The sequence below is a fragment of the Elephantulus edwardii genome, unplaced genomic scaffold, assembly GCF_000299155.1.
Source record: "Elephantulus edwardii isolate Elephantulus edwardi_28Jun2011 unplaced genomic scaffold, EleEdw1.0 scaffold00009, whole genome shotgun sequence".
NCBI classification, from domain to species: Eukaryota; Metazoa; Chordata; class Mammalia; order Macroscelidea; family Macroscelididae; genus Elephantulus; species Elephantulus edwardii.
This window is the reverse complement of record NW_006399759.1, coordinates 5,296,937-5,311,046: the sequence shown is the minus strand read 5'-3', so window position 1 is coordinate 5,311,046 and position 14,110 is coordinate 5,296,937. Positions and strand designations below refer to the sequence as shown.

The following is a 14,110-nucleotide window of genomic DNA, read 5'->3' as shown; positions in this document are numbered from 1 at the left end:
GCGCAGGAGAGGAAGACCCTTGATGAGGTGGATCGATTCTGTGAGTGGAGTGGTGGGAATGAATGTGTTTGAGAAAGTGAGGTTGGCGCAGGTTAGGGCTCTTATACATAAGGGTCACTATGAGTCGCAAACGACTCAATGGCACATAACAACAACAACAACAAGTGATAGAAAGTCCGTGCTCTCACATTATACCACAAACTCTTCAGTTGACTCGAATACATAAATCTTTTTCCTTTTTTGCTTTTCTCCCAGTTTAGTCTAAGTTCTTACACTGTACTTGGCCCACTAACCTTTTTTTAAGAGTCTTGCTGAAACTCCTGGAGTTACACCGGATAAAACTTACGTGTATTGTTCTGGGGAGAAGTTTCCAGTTTTCATCAGTTTCTAAGAGGAGTCTTGAACTACAAAAAGATAAAAAATAGGATCCTTTTCATGTTTCTTAAGAAAATATTTAAAGCCTGTTGATTTCCAGGCTATAACTGTGTGCCAGTCTAATCACTCCTTATCTCTTAATCCTGTTTAAGTTTCTTGTGCTCTAAGGGTAATAATGTGAAAGGGAGACTATGTTAAGAGTTGAAACTCATTGTCATCAAATAGAAACCGTACCAAATCTGTCCCTCTATCAATTTTCTCAGACTGTAAGTTGCATGGGAGGATATTCTCCATCCTTCTCCCTCGGAACCTCTGGTGGATTTGTTCCTCTAGCGAGGTGTTGAGTATGGGTTAGTAGCACAGCTCCCTACAGACCCCCCCTCCCAAGAGGTTTCTTTGTATTAAAAATGAGATAGAATTTGAGGAAATATTATCTTCCTTCTTCCCTAAAGGATAGAGTTCCTTCCAACAGTTGTTGAGAAACATCTATAGTCTGATGAGTAGATTTGGTTAGATACTACCAGACAGATTAATTCCCTTTTTGGGGGGTAAATTTTTAATAATTAATTACCATTGATCTATGATTAATTCCTTTTTTAAAATAACGCCTCGGTCACCAGTTAGTTCGAAGTAAATGTATTTTTCCTAATTTAGCTCCTTTTTTTTGTTTTTAAAAATTTTATTATTTTTGTGTGCATGTACCGTCAAATCAGATCTGACTGGTACAGGAGGAGATTGTCCCTTCTTCCCCGGCAGAGCATCTGGTGGATTTGAACCGTTTGGCTCTGGGATTGTAGTTGCAGCTCCTTGCCACTAGGCCACCAGAGCTCCCTTCCTTTTTTCCTTGTGCATATAATTACTGATAAAATATTTAAATTATGTAAAATTTTTCACTTTGCTCGTATCTACTGTATGACTTGAGAAGTACTATTCTTCTTGGATTACTTGACAGTATTCTTTGTTTTTTGAATTTTTTAAAAATGTTTTTTAATTATTGTGTGTGTGTGTGTGTGTGTGTGTGTATGTGTGTGTGTGTGTGTGTGTACAGTCAAATCGGATCTGATTGATACAGGAGGAGATTGCCCCTCCTTCTCCAGCAGAACATCTCGTGGATTCGAACTGTGTACCTCTGGGATTGCAGTGCAGCTTCTTACCACTAGACCACAACAGTACCCTTTGTAAAGAAGGAAACCAATGTGAAAGTGGAGAAGTTGGCAGAAGAGAAATCTGACAAGAGAAGCCTAAAATGCTAGTTTGCTTTTTTTTTTTTCCTCTGTTAGAGAATGTACTGACAAGGCATATTTTGCCCTGTTAGTCATTCTTCTGTATATCAGTGCTTCATTCAACAATTCAGTGCTTAAGTAGGAAAATCCAGAAACTGATGACAAGTGACTTAGATAATATGAGAGAGATTGGTGTGAGGTTTTTTATCCCCCTCTCAGAGGAAACTGAGATAACTTGGAAAATTTGTTGGCTTAGGACATCATACTTGGAGGGTCTGACATGATCTTGTTTATTGTATGTTGAATCCCAATTCTCTTTTTTTTTTTTTTTCACTTCCAGATATCCGTGACACTGTGAAGTATAAAGAAGTCATGAAACAGTATCCTTTTCCATATTTACTTTGATGTTAGCTCATCCTGACTTGTTGCTGTCTGTATTTCATTGTTTTGAATGAAAAATTTTGCCCTTGCAAAATGGAAACACCCCTTGATTGCTTGATAGTACTTTCATTGGGAGGACTGAGTATTGTGAGTGCAAAATGGAAACACCCCTTGATTGCTTGATAGTACTTTCATTGGGAGGACTGAGTATTGTGAGTGATCAGATCTATTGTTTAGTTTGCAGCTTCTATTTTCTTACTATCCTTTCAGACTATAACCTGGTATAATTGGATAACATTGAAATTAGAAGTTAGCTTGATTGTGCATCCTGAATTTCTCAAGGTAGACAGTGAGAATATGTTGTAAACCCGGAACAAAGGAGAGACAGGGACACCAAGACAGAGAGACAGAAAAGCAGAAAGACAGGGGACAAAGAGCTCCAAGACTGCAGCCCCGAGCCCAGTGCCCTTCTCACTCTTATTGAGAATTGCCAGGAAGTAAATCACAGAGAAGATTCTTTACTCATGAAGCTTAGGTTTTTTATGGCTGACAACGTTATGCTTATCTCAGGAATTATGGTTTTGTAAACAGTCCTAGCATTGTGCAGGCGCAGTGAGGCATTCCTTGATGCCTGGTTTCCAAGACCTGTCTCAGGAGGGATTCCAGCTTGTATTTATGCTTACTTAAATTCCTGTTTTAAGCATGAGGTTTATCATTCAGATTAATAATTGATTTAAATTTAGTTTAACATTTTAGCTTCGCATAAGAATATATACATATGTAATATATATATATATATATATATATATATATATATATATATATAGCTACAGTTCCTTCACACAGGGAAACTCGAAAAAAAGTAAGCTTAGTAGGATTAATTCTTAATACTTTGTTGTGTATAATGTGTTCTCTGTCTGTAGGTAAAGCTCTGTTAATGGTTGTGTGCTGTCAAGGCGATTCTGATTTGATTCTGATTTGATGATGTGTATGATAGAGTAGGAGTGCCCCATCATTTCCTCAGCTGTGAATCTTTACAGGAGCAGATCCTCAAGAGGAGTCTTGTCTACTGAGGAGCCACTACTGGGGTTACCACTGGCCTCTTGTCAATGTACAAGAGTTGAATCTGATGTGGGATGACCTACTATTACTGGGTTTCTGAGGCTAATAATCTTTTTCTAGGAGGAGACAGCTCATCTTTCTCCCTCAGAAGCTATTGGATTTCATTGTTATGTACCATTGATTCATAGCTGATCTTCTAGTGGGTTTTCAGAGGCAATAAATTGCACAGGAGGAGACTGCCCATCTTTTTCCTCAGAGCAGCTGTTGGGTTCAAATGATGTACCTTTGCATTGGCAGCACAATTTTCTTATCACTGAGCCACCCGAGCTCCCTGTGGAGTCCTTTTTGGTTAGCAATTTGCTATCCTGTGCCTTTATTGCTGTACAAGCCATAATTTCTCTCTGGTCTAATTTATCTTTCCTTTAAAAAAAATTTTTTTTTTAAATTTTTATTTTATTTTATTATTTTTGTGTGAGTGTACCGTCAAATCAGATCTGACTGGTACAGGAGGAGATTGTCCCTCCTTCCCCGGCAGAGCATCTGGTGGATTCGAACCGTGTGCCTCTGGGATTATAGTTGCAGCTCCATGCCACTAGGCCTTTTCAAAATTTAAAGACACTCTGGTGAAACAGTGTATGTGTTGTACTGCTAATGGAATGGTCCATACTCTGCAGAAGGAAGATGAGAGGCACCTTCCTCCCCTATAGACTTAGAGCTTGAGAAACCCGATAGAGGGTTGCTGTGAGTTCGAATTGACTGGAGGGCCTTAGGCCTATAGCTTACAGTTAATCTTTTCATCAAGTGATAAGAATGTGAAAAATTTATCCAAGACTAAGCCCATGACTGGTTGTATGAATATCCTAGTCCAAGTACAACCAACACTGTCACAAAGGAAAGAGATCAGTCATTGTTTATGCCTCCTCTCCAATAATAATAATAATAATAATAATAATAATAATAATAATAATAATAATTTGACTTAAAAAGGGCAGCTTGTGAATCAGCCATATATATCTCTCTCAGACTTTTTTCCTCTTCTTGATGGGCCTCATTGGTGTATTTTGTTTTAATGATGAATGGCTCTTAAATGGCAGTATGCATTTCTCAGTGGCCAAGACACTTGATATCACATGCACTTTTTTTTGAAGGCTTTTGAGAGCCTTGATAAAAAGCTGCAGTTTTAAAGTCACTCGTAGGCCTGCATTTCATGGTATACAGCTTCTGAATTCTCATTGCAGTGTTTATTCTCAGTCGGATTCTTGAATCTGGTCTTAAATTTTGCTGCAAAAGTAATACCAAAGACCAGTAATATCTGCGCCCGGGCATACTTCCTCCGGTCATGAAAAACCATGAAAAAGGAGTCCTGGTGGCACAGTGGGTGAAGTGCTGGCCTGCTAACCAAAAGCCCTGCAGTTTGAACTCACCGGCCTCTTTGCTGGACAAAGATAGGTAGTTTTGTCTCATTAAGATTTCTGTAGGCTCGGAAATTTGATAGAGAGTCACCATAAGTTGGAATAAATTTGTAGGCAGTAGATTTTGTTTTGGTCACAAAACAGTTACATCTAGGCAAGAAAATGAATTATAATCAGCAGATCATTTGATTAGTGAGCAAGGAATGTTGTGTAGATAACTTAATAGTTTAATGCCAACAGGCTGTCAGTATTTGACACATTTGTTCATTACTTTTTCATCACTTAGGTTTTTTTTATGTTTTTGGTTTTTTCATTATGCCTGACCATCTCTAAAAATGATAAATGAATGAGGAAAGCCTTAGTAATGAGTACTTCCCTTAAAGTTATGTGATATGTACTCATCAAGAATTGGATGCCAGTACCAGTAATGTCAGGATGTGGTTTGTGTGAGTGATACACTCAGTATCAACTGATAATCGTAAATTGATGGATAAGTCATTTAATCCTTATCTAAGTATCTAGATATGGACTTGGACCCAATGGTGGCATAGTGACCTCCCTCAATCTTTTTGCTACCAGATTTGACCAGGTAGGCCTGTCTTCTCTTACGTGAACATGACTGTGTGAGAACTGATTCCTGAAGGCCTTAGCTTGAAGTCACTGGGAGAGAAAAGCAGTAAGCATGAGTATAACTAGAGAAGATCAGGAAGCATTTTGGTGGGTAAATATGTAGGCTGTGAGAGGATCAGTGTTAGGAGAGGCTTCACTTTTCATATTCGTGGTAGCTTATAAAACAAAGAGGCTGGGGTTCTTTTACATGTTTTCGGCTTTCTCTGTTGCCTCTGGATGGGATGGAGGGATAGGGAAGTGGAATGGGCTAAAGTGGAATGGAAAGATAATGGGAATTTTTGCTTGTAACAAGTATGAGTAGTCAGCCTATAGGTTTTCTCTCTTACCTTTAGCTTCTGTGAGCGTAATCCTTAATTTGCTGCCTTGATGTCACTCCATGAAATAGAATATTAACATTTTGTAGAAATGCCAAGAGCTGACAGTGACAAATCCCCTTTTCAGCTTCTCAGGTCCTGGCACCCTGTGCAGCATGTTGTTACAGTGTTGCTGATGTGGATGTTTTCTTCAGGTCATGGAGTTACTAGTTCATGTGACAGGCCTAATGATGAGAACATAGAGGTTCATAATGGTCCCTGTGAGATACTCTACCCTAGAAAAGACTCCTGATTCTGCATTGAAATTTGATCATGTTACATTGACATCTTTTTTTTCTTTTTTAGGTGATGAAATTTATTGAGAAGACCCAGAACATGTCTAAGTGAGTATTACTCAGTAATTGACATATTCCTGAGGTTTACATCTGTTTATTATTCAATAAGTGACATATTCCTAAATTTTGTTGTTGTTCTGTTTTTAATATCACTAAGCTTATGGCAAGATTCTGGGATACTGTCAAGCATTGGTGGCCTAGTGGTAAGGAGTTGGGCTAACCCAAAGGCAAGTGGTTTGAATCCACTGGCTGCTCTGCAGCAGAAAGACAGGTAGTCTCCTTCTGTGCAAGTTACTATCTTTTAAAACTAGCTGGAGGGTCAGCTATGGGTCTGTTCTAACTTGACGGTACAGAACAACAACAACATCAAGCAGTGAATGTGTTTGAGATTGAGATGAAGCATTTGGGATTGAAAAAGAGTAGACAGGAACATCTTTATGGTGCTAAACACCTTTGGTACTAGCAGTCAGGAGATCAAAGACATACTGCTTTAGGCAAGTTTACTGTGAGGGACCTTTCCAAAACACTGAAGAGCAGTGACATCAGTTTGAAGACTACGGTGTGTTTGATTCAGTCCATGATCCTTTCAGTCACTTACTATGTATCTGAGTGCTTGACCAATGAATAAGGATGGCAAAAGAAGAACTGATGCCTTTGCATTGTGGTTTTGAAGAAGAGTACTGAATATCTTCTGGACCGCAAATAAAAACAGACATGTCTTGGAAAAAAGTGCAGCCTGAATGCTTCTGGAAGGCAAGGATGGTGAAGCTTCATTCTCTCATACTTTGGATATGTTAATAGTCTAGAAGAGGCTATTAATTGGAATGGGGTATCATTTTTGGAAAGGTGGAAGGTCAGTGAAAGAAAGGAAGACCCCAATCAGATGGATTGACATGGTGACAGCAACAGTGGGCTCAGGTATATCAGAGAGGATAGGACATGCTTATTTTCCTATAGGGTTGCTATGAATCATACTCTGCTCATAGACACTTGGCAGCAACAACAACATGCCCAATTACTTTGCTATCCTCCCTTGGTTTCTTGTGGGATAATGTCTGATTATGAGGTACTTTGAGACTTTGTACAAATTTACTTGTCTGCCTGCTTTCTCTTGGGAAACTGCTTACTGATATCAAAGCTGCTTTTATGTTTTTAAAACTTTGTTTTCAGTGAATATAATTTACACAGTTCAGAGAATAATTATTTCTTAATTAAAAAGTTAATCAGAGTATAAAATTTTACTTACAAAAAAAAATTTTACTTACCATTGCTCACAATTAACCAATATTCTGTTTTTAATCTGTGTTTTTGATTAGTGCAATATGCCACGGACTGTGCCACCAGAATGCCTTTGTTTTTATTTTTTTGATAATACAATTTAAAAAAGATCATTTATTTGTAAGAAAAAGACCCTGGATGAGATTAATTGATACAGTGACTGGGGCGATGGGGGTTGGTTTGGTGGAATTTGTGAGACTGGCTTAGGACAGGGCAGAGTTCAGAGCCACTGTATGTAGGGTCACTATGAGTTGCAGGCGACTTGATGGTAAATAACAGCAGCAACAATTCATTATAAAGAATTTTAACCATGTATAATATTTAAATGGTGAAATGGTAATTCTGATTTTTTTTAGAAATAACTAATTTACATAAAGTAAGTGGATTTTAAATTTTTATGCATGTATGCATAGGTAGAAAGATGGACAAATAAAGATTTTTTTAAAGTAAGTATTATACTAGAGATTTTTGTGTTTTTTGCAGTTGAGAAACATTTCCAGTTCTTTTCCTTTCTTAAAATTATTAATCAGAAAACAGATTTATAGCGCCACTTCTGAAAATGAGAAGCAAAGTTCACAAAATTCACAAGAACACATACTCAGCTAGAATCTAGTTAAATTGTGGCTGTTCAACAGATTACGTTTCTTCCAGCATTTTCTCAATCAGTTCTTTGTTATATCTGCCTTTCTGTTTTCCATCTTTCCAAGATCTTTGTCCACTTTTAGCCAGTTGACAACACCTTCCTTGGGTAAATGCCCACGTGGACAGTTGGACCATTTACCTTCTCACGCTGCCCTCTTTGGATGTAGATGACCTGCTTCTTTCTGTAGACCAGGACATTTGCCAATTTGCTGACCTTTGTAGTGTTCTCGCACCACCTGGACCTCGTCGTCCTTGAGGATGGGCATGGAGTGCATGTTGTACTTCTGCCACAGCTCCTTGGACAGTGGGGAGGACATGATCTTCCTGCACACATGCGAGGATGCATTGAAGTGGCATTTGCAGTTCTTGCTGCAGTCCAGGGTCACTAATTGACTCATGAGCAGAAATTAACTTTTTCCCTCTCACCTGTTGACAGCTAACCTGTTTTCTCTCTGCATTGGATTTGCCTACTGGGACATTTCCTAGAAATGCAAACATACATTATATGCCATTTGTATTTGGCATCTTTCACAAAGCATATGATTTTAAAGTTTCATTCATGTTATATAGTGTAAATAATACTTTATTCCTTTTTTTATGGTTCAATAGTGTTCTATGAATATACCACATTTTATTAATCCTTTCATTAGTTGATGGACATTTAGATTGTTTCTAGCTTCTTAGTTCTTATGGATAGTGTTGCTATGAATATTAGTGTTCAAGTCTTTGCATGCATTTATATTTTCAGTTGATTGTGCATATCTAGGAGTGGACTTGCTGGGTTCTATGGGTGTTGTTGTTGTTATGTGACGTTGAGTTGTCTGCGACTCATAGCGACCCTATGTACAGTAGCCCTAAACCCTGCTCTATCCTTTCCCAGTCTTACTGTCTCTGACACACCTAACCCCCTTACCCCAATCACTTAATCAGTCCATCTCATCAAGAGTCTTCCTCTCTTGCGTTATCCCTCCACTCTCCCAATCCTGACATCCCTCTCCAAAGACTGGTCCCTCCTTGCAACATGTCCAAAATATGTCAGACGCAGCTTCAGAATCCTTGCCTCCAAGGAGCAGCCTGATCTCACCCTCTCTAGGATGAACCTGTTTGTTTTCCTAACAGTCCATGGTATATTCAGTACTCTTCTCCAGAAGCTCAAAGGCATCAGTTCTCCTTCTGTCATCCCTAGTCTTTGTCTAGCTTTCTGATGCATAGCATTTAATTAATTGCAAAGACTATGGCCTGGATCAGGCACACCTTAGTCGCCAGACTGCTATTGTTGCTCTTCAGTACTTTGGATAGGTCTGTGATAGCAGATTTTCCCTATGCAGTTCGTCTTTTAATTTCCTGCTGCTGGTACCAACAATGCTGATTGTGGAACCAAGCAAACTAAAGCTGTTAACAGTCCCAGTCTCTTCATCTGTCATGATGCTGTCAATCAGCCCAATGGTGAGAATCTTTGTTTTGTTGATGTTGAGCTTCAATTCATATTGAAGGTTGCAGTCCTTGACCTTCTGCAGTAAGCGCTTCAGGTCCTCCTCAGTTTCAGCAAATAGGGTTGTGTCATCTGCATAATGTAGATTTTTGTTGATTCTTCCTCCAATCCTGATGCCACATTCCTCCTCATACAGCCCAGACTCATAGATGATCTGTTCTGCATATAGATTGAAAAGGTATGGAGTTAGGACACATTCCTGGCGAACACCCTTTCCAATTTTGAACCATGCAGTGTTTCCTTGCTCTGTTCTGACGACTGCCTCCTGGTCCAAGTATAGGTTTCGCATAAGCACAATCAAATGTTCTGGGATTCCCATTCTTCTCAGAGTCAGCCACAGTTTGTTTTGATGCACACAGTCAAATGCCATTGCCTATTCAATGAAGCACAGATAGACATTCCTCTGGTGCTCTCTGCTTTCAGCCAAGATCCATCTAACATTAACTACAATATCCCTAATACCTAATATCTTCTAAACCCAGCCTGCACTTCAGGCAGTTCTTTGCTGAGGTTCTGTTCTAGTTGTTTTTGGATATTTGCAGAATCTTCCTTGCATGTTATATCAGTGATAATCAGTTGGATAATTTCTGCACTCAGGTCATCTTTCTTTGGATTAGGAACAAATACAGATATCTTTCAAGTCATTTGGCCAGGTGATTGTCCTCCAGATTTTTTGGCACAACTTGGTGAGCACATCCAAGGCAGTGCCTGTTTGTTGAAATATGTCAATTGGTATGCCATCAATTCCTGGGGCCTTGTTTTTTACCAGTTCTTTTCAGAGCAGCTTTAACAACTTCTTCCTTCATCAATACAGGCTCTTGCTCATATGTTGTTTCATGAAATTCTTGTGTGTCCACCAATTCCTTTTGGTACAATGACTGTATACTTTTTACACCTTGTTTTAATGTTTCCTGGATCATTTAATATTCTGCCCAAAACATCCTTAATTATTACAACTCGAGGCTTCACTTTGTTCTTCAGTTCCTTCAGCTTAAAAAATGCTCAGGGAGTTTGGCCCCTCTGATTTTCTGACTCCAGTTCTTTGCACATTTCATTGTAATATTTTGTGTGTTTAACTATGGAAGCCAGACTGACTATGTGAAGGTATTATTTTCTTCCCACTCTTGCCAATACTTGTCACCCGGTTTTATGAAGAAGAATGTTACATCATGTGGTAAGGGTTAATTGTCCAAAAGGGCTTCCCTCCTAAACATTTGACTCTGACTTTGCCCCATGGATGGGTGGCAGTATGTGAATAGAACGTGTTAGCCTGTCCACCAAGAGATCTCACCAGTCCACCAAGGGATTGGCTAGTCTCACCATTAAATTGAGCAAATCCAGTAGGAGAATAGGAGAACGCTCACTACCAGCAAAGAAGCAGAAGGAGAATGCAGTGTTTCCTTTGAAACCAGAGATTTGTGTGTCAGCCAGACTAGGGCCCTACAGGAAAGCAGCCACAGCGGAGAGTCAGAGGCCCAGTATGAGAGGGAGCTAACCTTAGAACTACTGTCCCCCCATAGAACCAGTGCTAAGAGCCTTTGCTCAAGTTTGTTGGACAACAGGGGGGGTGGAGGTAGGAGTTCATAATCATCATTGGCAGGACTAAGAACTCTAGAACACTGGCCTAAAGCCGCGAGACTCAAGGCTGAGGTATCTGCAAACACATTTCTGAAGCTCTCCTGGTTGTATTCTGCTACCAATCTGAAGCTTTTATCTTCTCTAATAAGATACTGCAAACAGAGTAAGGGAACACTACACGGTTTAAAATTAAGAAAGGTGTGCTTCAGGAATGTATTCTTATTCTCTCTTCATACCTATTCAGTCTGTATGCTGAGCAAATTACTCAAGAAGCTGGACTCTATGAAGAAGAATGTGGCATCAAGATTGGGGGAAGACTCATCAACAACCTGTGTTACACAAATAACACAACCTTGCTTGCTGAAAGTGAGGAGAGCCTGAAGCTCTTGTTACAGAAGATAAAAGAATATAGCCTTCAATTTCGGTGTCAAGAAAACAAAAATTCTCACCCCTGGGCCAATAGGCGACCTCATGATAGATGGAGAAAAGATTGAAACTATCAGTAACTTCATGTTACTTTAGTTAACAGTTAGGAAATCAGTAGACATACTGCACTGGGAAAGTACGCAGCTAAGGACCTCTCCAAATTATTGAGAAGCAGTGATGTCAGTTTAAAGGCTAAGGTGTGTCTGATTCAGGCTGTGGTCTTTCGGATCACTTGCTATGCATCTGAGAGCTGTGTAGTGAATAAGGATGCCAGAAGAATTGAAGCCTTTGAGCTGTGGTGTTGGAAAAAAGTGCTGGATATCCCATGAACTACTAAAATAACAAACAGATGTTTCTTGGAGAAAATGCAGCCAAAGTACTCCTTGGAGGCAAAGGTGATAGGCTTTGTTTCATCTACTTTGAGCATGTGGTTAGGAGAAGTGATTCCTTGGAGAGAGAGATCATGCTTGGAGAGGTGGAGGGATGGCGGAGGATAGGAAGACCCTCAAGCAGGTGGATTGACACAGTGACTTGCGTGACTTGAGGGTGTCAGACTACGAGGACGGCCCAGGACAGGACAAGGTTCATACCTGTTGCTCATAGGGTTGTCCACAGAATGGTACTCGACTTGAGGGTCGAACACTACCACTTTGTTTTAATGAATTATTTTCAAGAGCTCACAGTGGACCCAAGTTTTCCTTTGAAGATCTTTGGCTAGACTCTTAACTCCAGAACTTCTGATAACCCCAAAGCAGGCAGATGTGTCGTTAAACAGTTTCTGCCAGTTGTTTCTAAGAAGTGTTTTGTACATAGAAATTGTTCACACATAGTGAGTTTTGAGTTACAGCAAAGAGCTTACAGGTCAAATAGTCCGGGGTAGAATAATACTTGCTGGGCCGTTGACCTTTAAGGCCACTGCCAAGCTGTGGAGATGCCAGTGGAATCAGTACCAGTTAAAACACTACACAAAACTCAGCATTTTTATAAAAATTCTCTGTGTGTGTGTGTGTGTGTTTTCTTTTTCTATTAAATGCCTTAAATTGTTGTAACTGTTTAGGTAATTTTAAGACTGCTGAAAATACTGCTTTTTAGACATTTTTGCCAGTGTTTCATTATTAAAAGATACTAAGTGAAACTGGAGAAATTGTTATATGTTTGTTTATCTGAAGAAGGACTTCTAGTTGTAGTTAAACACTTGCCTGCTAATTAAAAGATGGGCGGTTTGGACTCGGCAGCCTGAAGAAAGATGAAGCAGTCTCCTTCTCTGAAGATTTATAGCCTGGAAAATGCTATGAGATCTGCTCTGCTCTGGGCTTCTTATGAAACGGAGTGGATTTGATGGCAATGGGTTTTATCTAAAGATTTGTTCTACATTAATGATTTTTTTAAAAGTTAATATGTTTATATAATAGTTAAGAACCATTTGTTCTTAACTACTAAATTTGTTTTAATTTTAAATATTTTTAGATGACTCCCTGCTATGAAAACACTCACAAGATTTGCCTCATTTCTCAACTTAACTGACTTTTGTTAGCTTTTGTTATTATTATATTTCCAAGTCGAATACTTTCTCATTTCACTGTATTAGTTTTCTATTTAAATGAACTCAGTATGGACTCTGTCCCTCCCCACCCCCAAATCTCTTTATGTTTTAATTTTGTATTATGAATTCTTTCTTAACAGGTATGATTTCAATGGTAGTAGTTTTGTCAGATAGAGTTAATGAATGTTTTCTCTGAGTTTTTCACATTTATGTCCGTCCATCTGTTTTTTATTACGATGTTTTTGTACCATCGAGTTAGAACTGATCCTAAACTGACCCTCCAAATGTCTTTGCATAGTCAATGAAACACAGGTAGTCATTCCTGTGGAACTGTTTGCAGCCAAGATCCATCCAGCATTGGCTATGATGTTGCCAGTGCCATGGCCTCTCCTAAACCCAGTTTTCACTTCTGGAAGTTCCATGTTGATGTACTGTTGGAGTTGTTTTGTATAATCTTTAGCAGGATCATCTTTGGATGTAATATTAGAGATACCACACTCTATCTAATTACCTTTTCTTGGAATGGGAATAAATATGGATCTCTTCCAGTCAGTCGGCCAGGTAGTTGTCCTCCAGATTTCTTGGCATAACCTGGTGAGCACATCCAGGGCAGCCTCTGCTTGTTGAAATAAGTCAGTTGACATCAGTTCCTGGGGCCTTGTTTTTGGCCAGTTCCTTCAAAGCAGCTTAAATGTCCTCCTTCATTACCATTGCTTCTTGATCATATGTTGTTTCATGAAATTCTTCTGTGTCACCCAGTTGACTATGTATTCCTTCCATTTTTTTTAATGCTTTCTGAATCATTGAGTATTCTGTCCATAGCATCCTTAAGTAGTGCAACTCAAGGCTTCAATTTGTTGGTCAGTTCCTTAAGCTTTCCTTAAGAAATTCCAAGCAAATAATTTCTTTTGAATTTCTGACTCTAGCTCTTTGCACATTTCATAATAATACTTTGCTTTATCTTCCCAAGCTGCTTTTTGAAATCTTCTGTTCAGCTCCTTAACTTTATTTCTTCCCTTTATTTTAGCTTCTCAGCGCTCTAGTGCAATATTCAGAGTCTCTTCCAACATTCTTCTCTGTTTTTGTAATGACCTTTTGTATTGTTCATGGATGATTTCATTCTGCCATTTTAATCTAGAAAGTAAACATTAATTATGCTAAAAGCTTAAGTATATATAATCTTGGGTATTTCTTTCCACTACAAGTAGTAACTGTGATGTCCACATGTGGCTTATTGTGTTTTGCCTTAGACTTGTGTATTGGGGCCCTTGACAGAGAAGGGCCTAGTTGCTAGTTTAGGCTTTCTTCATTTGAATTTCTTTGCATTTTGGCTTCCTGCTTCTCCAACTTTTGAGTTCTTTTCTTGTCTTTGTTACCTCACTAATTTTGATCTCAGAATATATTTACTGAAATGTATTT

The 14,110-nt window shown here is 39.0% G+C and overlaps 1 protein-coding gene across 1 annotated transcript in view; it reads left to right on the top strand.

The window, feature by feature from the left end:
• Positions 1-14,110, top strand: part of GPN1 (GPN-loop GTPase 1) — a 32,783-nt gene that overhangs the window by 3,753 nt on the left and 14,920 nt on the right. The window contains exons 3-5 of the mRNA XM_006880577.1: positions 1,939-1,978; positions 4,976-5,042; positions 5,743-5,780. Coding sequence (XP_006880639.1) covers positions 1,939-1,978; positions 4,976-5,042; positions 5,743-5,780 — 145 coding nt within the window. The remainder of the gene's footprint in view (positions 1-1,938; positions 1,979-4,975; positions 5,043-5,742; positions 5,781-14,110) is intronic.